This window comes from Meleagris gallopavo, chromosome 26 (genome assembly GCF_905368555.1).
Source record: "Meleagris gallopavo chromosome 26, MGAL_WU_HG_1.1, whole genome shotgun sequence".
NCBI lineage: Eukaryota > Metazoa > Chordata > Aves > Galliformes > Phasianidae > Meleagris > Meleagris gallopavo.
The window spans coordinates 4720341-4734639 of NC_139429.1; the positions used below are offsets into that span (position 1 = coordinate 4720341).

The window sequence follows — 14299 nt, forward strand, 5'->3', positions numbered from 1 at the left end:
CCCAAGACCCATCTCAACACCGTATCATGGAACGCTCCTCTAGGCTTTCAGGAATAAAACTTTGAGAACAGCTAGAAATCTCCCAAGGCAACAAAACCTTTTGTGTTTGCATTGGCTGTCCCAACAGACGTTGCCATGTCCCTCCCACCACTGAAATGCTCTGCAATGCCAGCGGGTGCTGCACTGCTGAGCACAGGTGTGTGCACAACGTGCCAAGTGCTTCTCACCAGGGACCGTCCTCCCCCACCCAGGAGCTGAACAAAGCAAAGCAACCTTATTACAGTGCTCGCCAACCAGCACATTATGCTGAAACTCTAATTAAATACTCAAGATAGCCATCTTTCTTTAAAAACAAAACAAAGCTAAACAAAGCAATGCAACAAACCAACCAACGATCTTTTAAATATCAGATATCAGCTTCATACAGCAACTGGAAGTGCTCAGTCCAAGCACTTCCAGCAGCTTTTTCCTCCTTCTCGTTTGGCCCTTTAGGAAGTACTGCTCAAACTCTACTATGGACTAACGTGTGCCAATGTTCCCTTGCAGAATTGGGTGAGTTTGTGACAAAATGGTGCTGGGAGAAGGCAAAGCACTGCACTGACCTCTATGGCTCTCCAGCCAGGAATGTTGGTCCCCTCCCAGAGGGGAGCTGAGCTGCAGCACTGCTCTTGTGGATTCAGCAGCCTGAGAAAATGCATCAGAGATTTCCCAACGGAGCCAACCTAGAGAACAAGGCTCCCTTCTCAGACTGGCAGGAGATACTGGAAGGCAGCATCAACAAAGGCACGCAGGAGCCCCAAATCCTAAAAACAGGTGATACAGAATCATAGACTATCCCAACCAGGAAGGGACACATAAGGTTCAGAGAGTCCTGGCTCTGTGCAAGACCACCCAAAAATCAGACCTAATTTACCAGCACCAACCTTCCCTTCCCACTGCAATGCAGAGCTCTGTCTGCTACCTGCTGAGCAGCAAAGAGTGCAGGATGAGAGGCAAAGGTAGTTTTGTAACATTAATTTTTTTTTTATTAAGAAGACAGATATTTTATAGTACTTTTTTTTCTTTGTAAAAATGGTATACATGAACCGATACAAAATGTGAATGGGAACAGATGGATATGTATTTTTCTTACATTGTAACATCTTCCATGGACACCTTAAAACAGAACTGGCCTAAGGGGAAAAAATAAAAAGGCTGGGTGAATAAAGAACAAGGCTGTTTAGCATCAGTCACGCTTCCTTCATTTGTAATTCTCCTTTAAACGTGTTTGTTCTTTCTTCACACTTAAAAATCCTAATGACCTAAAGCTGTACAAAGTAATACTCAACAATACATTTCAAACAGTGCACTGTATACTGAAGAAAAAATACATAAACCAATATACAACTAAAATTCGTAATTTCCTGTTTTTTTATTATTATTATTATTATCATTCTGTTTTTTCTTTTTCCAATGTGTGGGGCCGAAATTGTTGCAATCTACCTGAGACGGAAAACACCAATCAAAACACATGAACCTGAGACATGTCAACATTTTAAGTCAAAGTTACATCGGTAACACTGCACTACTGTACACTTCCAAAACAAAGATGGGCTGTCCAAAAACAGGATGCCAATTCTGTGACCGACGAGTAAAAAAGCCCCCCCCCCCGAACTCTACATGCTGAATGCTTCTCACCATGGTGTGGTTTGGCAATGGTGCTGAAGGCTCAGAAAAGAGCTGCGCTCGACAAAGTTTGCTCAGGAGGAAAAAAAAAAAAAAAAGCTATTCCTGTGAGTTTCTTCTTCTTGTATTAAGGGAAAAGACCGACTACTACGGAACGGACTTGTTTGTTTTCATGCCATCCCATTCCCAACAGATCCTGCGTTACAATGGTTCTGCCAAAAACAATTAAAAACAAACAAACAAACAACAACAAAAAAAACACACAGAAAGATGACCCCCCCCGGCCCCCTAAAAAAAAAAACACCTGATGCTAAGATTAATGTTACCCTTAAATAAATCAGCATACACGTTCCACATAAACACAGTAAAAAAAAAAAAAGTACCTCTCTACATCCAAGGTAATTCACCAAATTCAGGTAGGATTCCCATAGCGCCTTCTCGTTGCGATTTGCTATCTGTCACCAATCTATAATCTACCTAAATTCTCCTTTTTACCTATGGCTTTAATAAGTCAGTTAGCACTGTAATTTTTTTCACGCAAATTTCCACTTTTTATCCATCAGAATCAAAATAAAATAAAATAAAAGGCAGTTGTACCTGTCCAGCCGCCCCGGGGCTCGGACCTGACATGGTGTGGGACGCAGTGATGGCTTTGGGGTTAGAGACACATGGGCCATCCTAGTGGGATGAGCATCCAACCCCACACCCACCCTGATGCCTTCCAAGCACCACACCAATGGAGGGGGACAGAACCACAGAGCTGCACACTCGCAGCCTTTGGCACTCTGGGAGGGCTTTTCCTGTGCTAGCAAATCGGGGAGAAGTCAGGACAGAGAGCAGTTTGCAACATTATCCGAGCAGAAATCCTGCCCTAAACCCTTTGTGGGGCAGATCCTGCACTCCAGAGCCGCTGGGGGCTGCAGGGCACCTGGCTGGGAGCAGAGCCTGGGTGCGGATGGATGCACCGCGGACGGGCAGCACCTTTTCTGAGTTGCGGGCTATTTTCTAGTCTCCATCAATCTAAAGCATTTGGAACACGGGCAGCCACAAACAGGTTCTCGTTTGTTTGTTTATCCAAGCCTTTACGACAATAGAGAAAATGGAATATGGGTACAGCGAATTGCAAACTATGAAATCTAAAATGTGCTGGTTCTCCTCCGATGAAACCGAGTTTCCAACAGAAAACAGTGAAGATAAAAAGAAGGAAAAAACACCTTGAAAGAAACCAACCTATTCCAAGGGGTCCCAGCAGGCAACTCCAGAAACAGAGGACCAAAGGGGAAACAAAGAGCCACAGAAACCCGAAGGGAACTAACGCACAGAAGCCCCTCTTCTTCCCAGCCTCCTCCCAAACCCAAACAAACAGAAATAAAACAAGGCACAGAATCTTCTGCAAATGACTTCACTAAACTAAACCCAAGCCGGACTTGGCCAAAAAAACAAAACCCAAACGAACTGAGGTGTCGAACAGCAGAGTGTACTTTACGAAGAATATTTTTACACAGCAAATCCCAGACCCTCCCAGTCTCACAGCTCTCCACCCATTTGCGTTTCTCTTTAAAAAAGACACAAGCTGGTTGCAACTTCCAATATCACTGTCTCTTTAGCGTTTAAATAGGGCCAGTAACCGTCCACGGTTGGACACCTCATTGAAACCAAGGCTGTTCTAGATGAAGTACTCTTTCTTTTCTTCGGAGTTGTTTTGTCCTCCTTCTGCATTGATGATAGCTGTGTCTGCGTCGGCTGCATCGTCAGCTCCTTTGGCTTCATGAGTGAAATATGTACCTGCAAAGGAAGCGGTACGCTGTGTGACACGGCAAGAGTTAGCAACAAAGCCACGAGCAGGATGGGCAATCAACACCACCAGAAAGGAAGAGCCCGAGAGCAAGTCCCAGAGCACCAGTAACCCCAGCACACGGAGCAGAGGTTTCCACAGTCCTGCCTGAGACACCCCAGTGCGCAACTTCTTTTTGCTTCCAACACTTGGAAGCTTTTCCAAATGCTCTCAGTGAAGCTGGTAAACATAAATCGTTCGGTGCGAACACAGGGGCTGGAGTGGTCACAGCACCGCACGTGGGCTCGGCCTCACAGACCCATCACATTACAAAAAAACCACCTGGCACATAGGCACCACCTCAGGTCAATGAGGTTTTGTAGCCAGACCTCCAAATTTCAGCTCTAACTTGTGTACCGAGCACACTCAGCACAGCACACTGGTCGCCTGCCACAACTTTCCTCGTTTAAAAGAGAAGAGATGCTCTTCTAAAGCACCCAGAGAGCCAAAACACCACGCGGGAGCTGAAGCACGTGCCAAGTCCGTTCATTTTCCAGTTGCAGTCTTTGTCTTACCTTTATGTCTTGCAAAATATCGCCCTAAAATGATGAGCAGGCAAAGCATGGCAAATACAACCACGGCCACGACACCACCGACGACTGCATGGTCCACGCTCCTTATTGCCCCTTCCTCACCTGCACGAGAATCTGTTGAGATTAGAAGAGCAGTAAGAATTGGGGACTTACTACGACACAACGTGAAGGTTTTGGTTGCAGCCGCCCTCCGGTTTGGAAAAGCCACCTTTCTGCTTTCCAAAGGAGAAGGGATAAAGCGTGGAGCTATCCAGACAGATGAGTTCAGGGTGAACTGATCTGGCCGATACCTCGCCAGGTGCCTCCCGCTACAAGCAGCAGCACTACCACTACTGGTGGACAGCTGGGACAGGGAAAGGAAGAGAAGAGATGTGGAATCATTGGTGGGCACGAGTTTTTGGAGGTTCCCCTAGGATACTCCCCAAATTCCAATCTTCCTTAGGGGCAGAGGGCACAGCAAGTAGCAGTACAATATGGCAGTATGAATCGTTAGCTCTGGAAAGACATCATTAACAAGTGCCCCGGTGAAAACACTTAAACATCAGCCCAAAAAGAAACAATCAACCGAGCTCTGTAAATGCATCTACAGCCATCATCTCCCCCAACAAGAACTCAAAATTACATAATTAAGCATGACCTTTTCTGTTCATTACAGCTCATGACGTCCGGAGACACAAAACTCTTAATCCCGACTATAAAAACCTCTTCAAAAGCAGATAGTGAGCAATAATTGTGCATCGCCTCCAACTGCTTTATTTTATTTATTTAACTCCTCACCATGCAATTAGTTTTCTTTTATAAGCATCTCTCCCTTAGGATGCCATCACCGGGAGAGGAATGACTTATTTGGCGGAGGAACAACTCCAAAATGAACCCGGAATGAGCTATGGCCGTGTAAAATGAATGTATAGCAGTGTAAACAATTTTAATTTAAGAACGCGGCTACATCAACCCTCGCTGCAATTCTAATGGCAACTGAGATTTATAACGTAGTAAAAAACAATTATTCTCCCGTTGATTAATACATTAACATTTTGGAATAGAAGCTAAACCATTGTCTCTCTTTTTTTTTTTTATTGAGTCAAGCGCGACACCTCCATTAAAATGATTTACTGGCCATACCTTACAATTTAAGCACAGCAGCAACAGAAACGGTAAAAATCTTTTAACTTTACATGATTTGTGAAGTCATATGTGAAGGATTTACCATTTAGATCTTTCACTACAAGAAGCACATGGCCTATAAATCTGCCCTGCGTGCAGCTGCCCAGGCACCTAAGAGAAATGCATTTTACCAGGAAGACTGAGAGTGCAAATTCAAGTCAATTTTTAAGAAAGATTTATCCCGGTCTCTCTCCAAAGAACAGAGCAAATCTCTGAAGCCTCCACCTCTAATAATATTTGAAGTTTATCGATCAAGCGTACAGATCCGTGACAGCTAAAGGTAATGGTGCTCTTTTGAGCTGAAACCTGATACAATGCTCTCAAGCAGGAGCCCAGGATTTACGCTTTCTATCGATATTTCCAATTCTGTTCTAAGATGAAGCACTAAGGGATGCAAGTAAATAACTCGTGACTGGGAGCGCTGTATAGCACGCTTTAATTAAAACAATTTAAGAAAAAACCCTGGAGTATTTCTTCAACTTTTCGAAGCAGCAGCTTTGGCACACGCAATGGTTTGATGCTGCCAAGCTCTGGTGCCCGTTGGGGGATAAAACAAAGAACGGCCCACGAGCATCACAAAGGGAGAACCCCTTCCAGTGACTCGCCTAATGAGCTCAACTCAACGGGACAAAAAAGACACCGCTGTAAACCATAAGGCTTTTGCTTCCACATAACCCAAACCGGGTCACTGAGCAGTGGGAGGAGCAAGCCAGGATGCATGTTAAAGCCTGGGGTTCAGCAAAGGGAACATGTACCACGGGCAAGTTATTGCACAGGCATTCGCCATCAGAATAAAAATGAGACCCAAAGAACCCAAACACAAAAATTCTCTCTTACACTGTAACACCAAAGTGCACTCAAAGGATAAAACTTAATTGTGAAACAACCCAGAATAGACTTTTTTTGGTGGAAAAGCCCTGTGCACAGCTCTGTGAGAATTAACACATCTTGAACTGTCAGCAGCTCCGTGTCCAAGGGGAAGTGCTGCCTTTGAGGTCAATGTTTCCCAGCTTTCTGGTGAAGACAAATAACAATAAGCATTTAAAAACATGGTGCACATCCTGGAGCCACGATGGAAGGATTTCTACTTGCTGTGGCAAGCTGCCAGAACAAACTGCCTCTAAAAAAGGACATTTTTTCTTCCTTTTAAAAAAAAAAAAAAAAAAAAAATCATCTTCAGTAGGAACAAACTGTGTCGTGAACACTTCCCAGCATTTGCTGCTTTGGCAAGAAGCAGGCTATCCCTGCTCGCTGATGGGAATGATGCCTGGGGTGGTGCAGCACCATGGCAAGCAGACCACCCCACTTGGGCAGGGATGCTGCTGCAACAGCAACCAGGGAAAACCAGAGCCTGGGGTGTTCTGGGGCCACTGCAGCTTCAGACAAGAATCATTCTGTTAGGTACATGGCTAAATACCTTCTTCATCAAGCTTAGGTCTGAAGGATGTACCCAACCCCACAGTGGCTGCAAACCATGTGATACCCAACCGTGCAGCCGCTGATGGTGCACTTCTGACTTTAAAGATATATTTATATTTTCATATTAATTACCCAAGGAATAGCTCTTCTAATTGCGAATGTGCTGGACAAAACAGGCAGGAGCTCTGTTTAAAAATAAACACTCCGCATTTAGAAGCACTACAACCCCTGCACTTACTGGAATTAACTCCTCTTCCTGTCCTTCCTACGATGCATCGATTTGCTCTCTGAAGGAACCACTTGCAAATTAAAATAGCACAAAAATCAGATTTTTCAAAGCGGAAGCCCTCTCGCCAAATTGTTTCTCCTTTTTAAACAGGAAAGAAGGAACAAGGCAGTAGAAATTCATCAGTCTGCATCCTCTGGGGCTCACAGGGGTTCCCACTGCCTTTACTTCGGGGTGCTGCCCAGCAGAAATAATCCCAGGTTGCGGATTATTTCATATTGAATGAGCATCGCTGATGGATGCCACTCATTATTTCCTTGGTAATAAAGTGTTGAGACTTCGGAGCGGGGAATCATTCCCCAAATTTGTGCCAAGAAAGACAAACTTGACCTTAAAAACCGGAATCTGCTTTAAAATGCTGTCTCCAATTCACAAAAGCTATTCCTGCTTCATATCTATGATTAAAAAAAGAAATCACAACTTTATTACTGAAGAGGGAACAGACGAGATGGCAGGAACTGACAAAATGCCACATTATTTGCTAATCCTAATATGTTATTCTTCCTTAAGATTTGCTTTTCTCAGCACCAATTCAATTATAGATGCTACAAATCCTTCTGACATTTAATTCCCTCTTGTCAGAGAGTAGTAAATGTATACATGCAGAGCTTTCCCATTAAGATGTTAATATATATTGGAGCACGCTGGCCTTTAAATCCAATAGTCAGAACGTTTCTACGATGGCTTGTTTTCTGTTTTGCTTGTGTTTTCTTAGGGTGGAAGGGGGGAGGGATGCAGGGAGGGATGGAAGGAGCCAGCACAGAGACACTGCTGCATGTTGGGGACAACATGCACAACTATTCTGCTACTCCACAGCTACGTTGCACCTCAGCTGGACCCCATTTCAGAGGGTGGTGCTTTGATGTGATCCTAATAGGGCGAATAATATCAAAGCACCTTAAAGGAAAACTGCAGTGATAATGGCACCGTCTGCTTACAGTAAGTCAATATATGCAGGAAAAAAAATCAATTTTTTTTTGTTTTAAACTACTGTGTTGAGAAGAGGACGACTGTCCCCTGCATTAAGGGTATGACATATTTTTACCTAACGCAGCACTGAACTTCTCAGCATGAGATGCAGCACAGCATACAGCAGCAGAGAGCACTGTAGTCCTATTTAAAATTGCGGCCGATAAACTTTGGGAGCTTTTAAATGAGATTCTGTTCATTATTTTAACCAAGTTAATTGACAACAATAAATGACAGTGCTCCCAACGAGCATCCTGAAGTTTTCCTTTAAACAGAAAGTGTAAATTGTTCAAACACTACACAAAGAAAGACGTTTTGTGACCGGTTCCTACTCCACTCCATACTAACTCCCTTAGCATTAAATATACAGAGCCTAAGCAAGCATCCAGCACTTGGCAGCACACCCAAGGTGCTCTGCTCACTTTCCTCCTGGCCTGAGGACAAACCCATGCAGGTGGCAAAACTGACACTCGTCAGCCCCAATATCTGAGCATGGAAAGTGACTCAGGGAAGTGGTAACGAGGAACCCATAGGAGACGTTGACGTTGATTATTTCTCACATGAATATTCTCAGCTGAGATCCCTATTTTAAGCCTGACGAATCTTCGTTCTGTGACTTACGGTTGGTGGGTTTTTTTTTTTATTATTTTTTTTAAATAAGTGTTAATAATAATCTCAAATTCTCTTAACGTTTTTGCATAGTAATTGTTTAAAAATAGATCACTTACTGCAGCCTCGGGAGCATGGAAAAAAAAAAAAAGCTGGCAGATTTTAATAGTAATATCCTCATAATGTGGGTCAAGCTCTTACAGCAAGGTTTAGCTTATGGAAAGCTTTTCTCCTCCCAGCTACTCAATAAATAGGCTGCAATCAATTCTGGTTTTAATGAGGCTTTGAGATATACATATTTATATATACACACATATACGCATATATGTATGTACACACCAGCTCTTCTTTTTAAGTGATAGCATCTCAAGATTAAAAGAAAGGACCAGATTGGACCTGACTGACTTTACTAGCTGTTTTTTAATTACATATCAATCACATCTGAGTTAAAAGCTTCAGAGCTATTAGGAACAAATCATTTTATTTAGCTGAAAAACTCCAGAGCGACTTAAGGCCAGTCCTCACTTTCTGGTATTGCTGTTACCCTGAGCAGCATAGCTCACTGTTTTACCCACATGCTCCAGCACTGCTTCTGATTAAGCCTCCATTTCTTTAAATACCAAGCATGAAATAACCAAAGCTTTAGGAGATATAACCCATCATGGAATCACAAAGGCTGGAAAAGACTTCTAAGGTCATCCGGTCCAACCATCCACCGCTGCCCACTACACCATGTCCCCCAGTACTGCACCTACCCCTTCCTTAAACACCTCCAGGGACAGACACTCCATCACTTCCTTATCCCGTTCTGGCTGAGTTCTGATCTACAGATTCACTTTGTGACATGTGAACAGCTCTGAACTTTTTTCTGCAGCCATTTGTGCTATTAAAGCAGAAAACGGATGGAGCTCTTTTCACAAGCACGTAGCACAGATAGGAATTCTGGCATACTTAGGCTTACTCCTGCACTCACACAAAAATTTCTCTTTCATTTCTTGGTGAAAATTAATTTCAAGGACACTAGAGAACATGGGTTTAATTTGTGTGCACACAAGTATGCATACACACAGCAGCTCCACTGACAGCTACCCTGCTTCCCAGATGCAACAAATGCATCATGATAGGGAAGAGAAAACCTAAATCCACTTCTTTCAAGAGTTCCCAACTCATCAATCTTTTTTTCCTCTCGTTAAAGTTTTGCCTATTATGCAGTTAGAACACCAAAATGATGCAAGTTTCCACACTTCCCTCATGGTCACGAGTGTGAGGTGCAATGACCTTACATTGCTGGATGAACCAACTATTCCCCTTTCCTAAGAGGTAAGAAGCCAGGTTGGTGCTGACATTTTCCCACTGGCTGCTCTTTTGACAAATGGCTGGTGAATCCTTTCAGAGAACCACGTTTTTGGCATCAAGGAACATCACTAAAACGTGGGGCAGCGTTGGTGGGCAGAGCAGGGAGAACAGGGTGTCTTCAGTTCAGAACCACTGGAAAATAATCATCAGTGCTCATCTACCAGCTGAGAGACAGTAATCACTGCCTGCACAGCAGGATGAGCAATAATATTATTCATTGCTATAGTCCAGCATTAAGTGTGCTGCTCCTACCCCTACTCTAATTTATTGATGGACTGTTAAAGAGTAGTGTCAACCTGTTCGTCGTATCGTAATTGAATTTGGTCTAATTTAAGCTGGAGAAATTCAAGGAGTTCATCCTTCTTCAATCAATAAGCTCCTCTTCAGTGACCCATTTTAAGCTCGCTTCATAAAAAAGAATGCATTTTGTTTTAATAAATTTAATCACTATGACAGCTGCTCAATGTTTATTGGTTGTTTCTTCAGACTTCCCTCCGCTAGAAAATGGAGCGACACTTACAATCAATAGTAATTGATTAATCAGCAACCCCTTGAACAAAGGTGCTAATCAGGTTTTGATTAGTTAATCAAACCAGATGTAAAGGCTACACGGGTCTTTCTTGATTGTTCAGTGTTTTACAAGACGTGTATCAACACTGCTGAGACAAACAAGAAGACCATAATGCACCTGAGGGGCTCGAAAATACAGATGTACGGAATTAGATTAACTGGATTATTGCAATTATCACACGCAGCAGCATATATATTTATGTGCGTGCGTATGTATATACACACACCAACACAAAGCAGTTTGGACTCGTCACTCACAGCACTGCAGGAATTGTCTCTGTAACACTACGGGGCTGGAAAAACGCTGCAGTAGAATCAGAAGTCAATCTGTGCTGCGGAAGTGTGAGACAAAAGCCTCTGTCCCGTACATCCTACGTTAGGAGCACAGCTCTGAGAGGCACAGACACACACAGAAGTGAACGCGGCACTGGGAACTAGCTACCTGGATGCAAGGCAATAGATGCATTACTTATTTGTACAGTTGGCAGAGCCTCCGTTGAAGCATTTAGCAGGACGCCAGTACCTGAAACGAACAGCACACTGAGCAAACACCGCAGCGGGAGCAGCACATTCAGTTTATACCACATTTCAACAGCCCGGCGGGCTGAGCACGCACCTCTGCGGGATGGGCTTCGGCTCAGCACTCACCTGTGCTGCCCTCTGAGCTGCAGCCACCAATCCAAAACAGGATCCTATGTCAGTTTCTTGGGAATCTGGGCATGAGTTATGTGATGGAGGGCAGAGGCTTGGTCAGAGCAGCAAGCAGTGCAGGGCTGCTGCTCTGTTTTCCAGAAATATTGGTATGTTTGACTTGGGAGAGCCATCCTTTGGTTGTACACAGATAACTTAAGATTGCAACAAGCGAAAAAAACCCAAAATTCTTGGGGGAAAAAACCATCAGCAGTCAAAACTGATGCTCCAAAATGGGTGTCTGTTAGCGCACAAAGGTGCTCGCTCACCTGCTTTGCTGCTCGCGCTGCGTTGTGGGAAGCCCGTGGGAAATATGGACTTAAATTTCAAATTGACAAAAAGAACAAAAATATGAAGTGTATCAGCAGTCAACACATCCACAGCTCTCTGAGAAAAGTGGATGTGTCACTCAAAGCGAGCGCACGAGTGAATGAGGGCACAGTGAGGGTACGGCGGAGCCAGGCAGCGCGGACCCAACTTGTGCTGCTGCCAAGGGGAGGCAGTGCTCCTAGCAGACACCCATTCTGAGCAATTCCTTTGTGGAATTAATTCCCATCCTTCTGTTCGTTCACCAAAATACGTGTTTTCTTTAAAGAAAAAAAAAAAAGAAGAAAAAAAAAAAGAAAAAAAAAAGGAGTATCAGAGCAAAACAGTTATTTTCCACCCACACAGTGATATTTAACAGACACCTAGTGCTTCTTACCTATGAGATCTGGCCCAGGCCTGCAATAATAATTATTAGTATTGCTCAGGTGTTAGAATACATATCGAGTTAATCAATCATTTCTAACCTCTTGGCCAAAGCATCCTTATAGTGGCTTACAGGAAGAGAAGCTGTTAGTTTCATTCAAGAAAAGCATTTTATGGAAAAAGACTGAGGTCTCAGGGTTTTGGTACCCAGCGTTAGGTTTTTAAACTGCAGAACAACACAGTGGTGGACCAAAGCCCACCGGTGCACCTCATGGTAGAGACCTGCTGGGATGGGGACCAGGCACCGGTGCTTTCCGTGCTCCACTGCTTCCCAGAGGAGAGCCTGCCAAACCGTGGAGATCAGAGGTTCAGACTGTGCTATGGTGCTCATTTTGTATACACCCACTGCCCCAGGTCACCCACTGAGAATGCTTTTGCTTATTCGTTAAGAATTTGCAAGGATCAACTATAAAGATGCATCCACGCAGCTTTCAGTTGCCTGTGGGTTAAAAAGAAAAGGTTTGAATTGTTGGCTTCGTCTTTGCCGATAAAATGAGGACCTCCTTTTGATTCCCAAGCTGACACTCCCCTTCCAAGAAATGAGCGGGCAGCCTCCATTTAGCGCAGGCTGCACTTTGCAAAGACAGCTTCACACATTACGGCAGAGTTGAGTGTTTTCCAAACATTAAATTCCAACTCAACAGGCCTCCAAATTAGCATTCAAAAAGCTCCTGCATGCCACAGAGGGCAGCGCGCCTGGCAGCCAGCCCGAAAGGTGACCCCGTGTTCCTCCCATCCCCTTTTCACTCCTTGCACAAAATGGTGCCAATGCCAAAAAACAGGGAGGGAAAACCCAACAGGCAACAGCGTGCTTCTGATCTGTGGGACTCCGTGTGCCATTAATTGCTACACCACAGCGACTATACAATGCAAAATGGCCAAGACGCAGAAATCAACGTGGAACCGGTATCTAGCGTAGAACAGCAGTGCTTTACCTAGGTGCTAGCCCTTACCTGAGAGATCCCCATAGTCCAGCTCCTCTGCGGAATTTGGCAACTGAGTAAAGCCTTACAAGCAAAAACAAACTCATTTTTCTTTGTATTCCTCAAGTGACAATAAACAACACACTTAAGAACTGAGGGTGAATTTCTTGGGGGGGGGAAACAAATGAGTCAATCACTTGCCATCTTCTGCTGGTCTGAGCAGAGTAAGTAACTTGTATTTCGGGATTCCAATAATTTACTTTATTACTGACAGACTGGCAGAAACATTCCTCAGTCTACACTGTTAACACATGGAACATGGAGGTGAACCAAAGTCACTCATTCATAACAGCATGCAGAAACCCCCAGACTCAGCCTTTGACTCATCAAATAGGGGCAGTTTCCCAATTAATTCTGGTTTGATTTGAGTTACGTAAACGTTTTGATGTCAATTTTTCTTCCAATTTTCCACTGAAATTCAGTGGGTTTGGGCAATGTTGACAAGCACGGAAATTTATAAATTCAAGAATATCGTGGAGCACATTTCAATACTGAAAGGCATCGTAGATGCAGACTGCAGGCTGTACCTTCTGTTAAAAAAAAAAAAAAAAAAAAAGGACAAAAATATTTTAGTCTCCCAGTTTTAATGCATTTCTGGGGGGAAAAAAAGCATCTATCCCCAAAGCTGATCAAGACAAACTCTTGTGACCACAAACTATCAGCACCGGAACAATTCCAGCATGAGCTTGAAGGCTGACCAAACCCTGATGTGTTTGGTGAGACTGAACACAGCAGAAGGTGGGTGAGCTCTCAACAACCACTGGGTGCCTTGACATGTGCTCCGTGCTCATCCATGTTCTGCAAAATGGGTCCAGTGAACGCTAATGGGTGCTGCTTTGAGTTCTGGTTTTATTTGTGGTATGGGGTAAACCTTGTTCAAGAGCAAGGCAAACACCTCGTGGAGCCTTAATATACTCCTGGAAAATGCTGGAGGTGTTTCCAAGGGCTTTGGAGCCTGGAGGAACAGCAATCCCCCATCCCCATCTCTTTCTTACACGTGGGGGAGGAGAGAGCAACAGTGGCTCAAGATGGATTTTTGCAGGGCAAAGGCTTCTTTGTAAAATAACAAAGGTGTTGATATTGTACACTCAATGTGCACGCTTGTGCCCTGTAGGAAAGCTACAAGCAATACGTATAGTTCATTAAAAAAGACATCCTTCTTTAGCAATAGAGTTTAAAGTATGTCATCTTGAAGCTATAGGCTGAATGATCTTCTAAAGAGGGAAGCCGCTCAGATTAATGGCAAGAAACTCGGTTTTGCAACGCTGCTGAATTCCAGGGAGCCACCTGCTTTTACTGTAATCTATAAAAATAATCAGAGTGGAGCACAGCAGCACTGGACACGCAAACCTGTGTTCTGAGCAAGAGCCATTTGGCTCTCCTCCCTTCAGAACTGCTCCTGTATTCTTCCCTCTCGCTTACAGGGAACTACGTTTCCTCTGTAATGAAAAAACAAGGGCAATGTTCCATT

General features: G+C 43.9%; 1 protein-coding gene across 6 annotated transcripts in view; it reads right to left on the reverse strand.

Moving 5' to 3' along the window:
• Positions 1 to 999: 999 nt before the first annotated feature.
• The window catches only part of CADM1 (cell adhesion molecule 1), a 158015-nt gene continuing 144715 nt past the window's right edge, over positions 1000 to 14299 (reverse strand). For 3 of the 6 annotated variants that reach the window (XM_085209101.1, XM_085209099.1, XM_085209100.1), the window contains 2 exons: positions 4015 to 4146; positions 1000 to 3450 (listed from right to left, as the gene is read on the reverse strand). In XM_085209101.1, coding sequence (XP_085065227.1) covers positions 3332 to 3450; positions 4015 to 4146 — 251 coding nt within the window. In that variant the 3' untranslated portion in view covers positions 1000 to 3331. Of the gene's footprint in view, positions 3451 to 4014; positions 4147 to 10847; positions 10929 to 12798; positions 12853 to 14299 lie in introns of all 6 variants that reach the window. The other 3 variants (XM_085209095.1, XM_085209096.1, XM_085209097.1) reach the window with 3 other exon arrangements.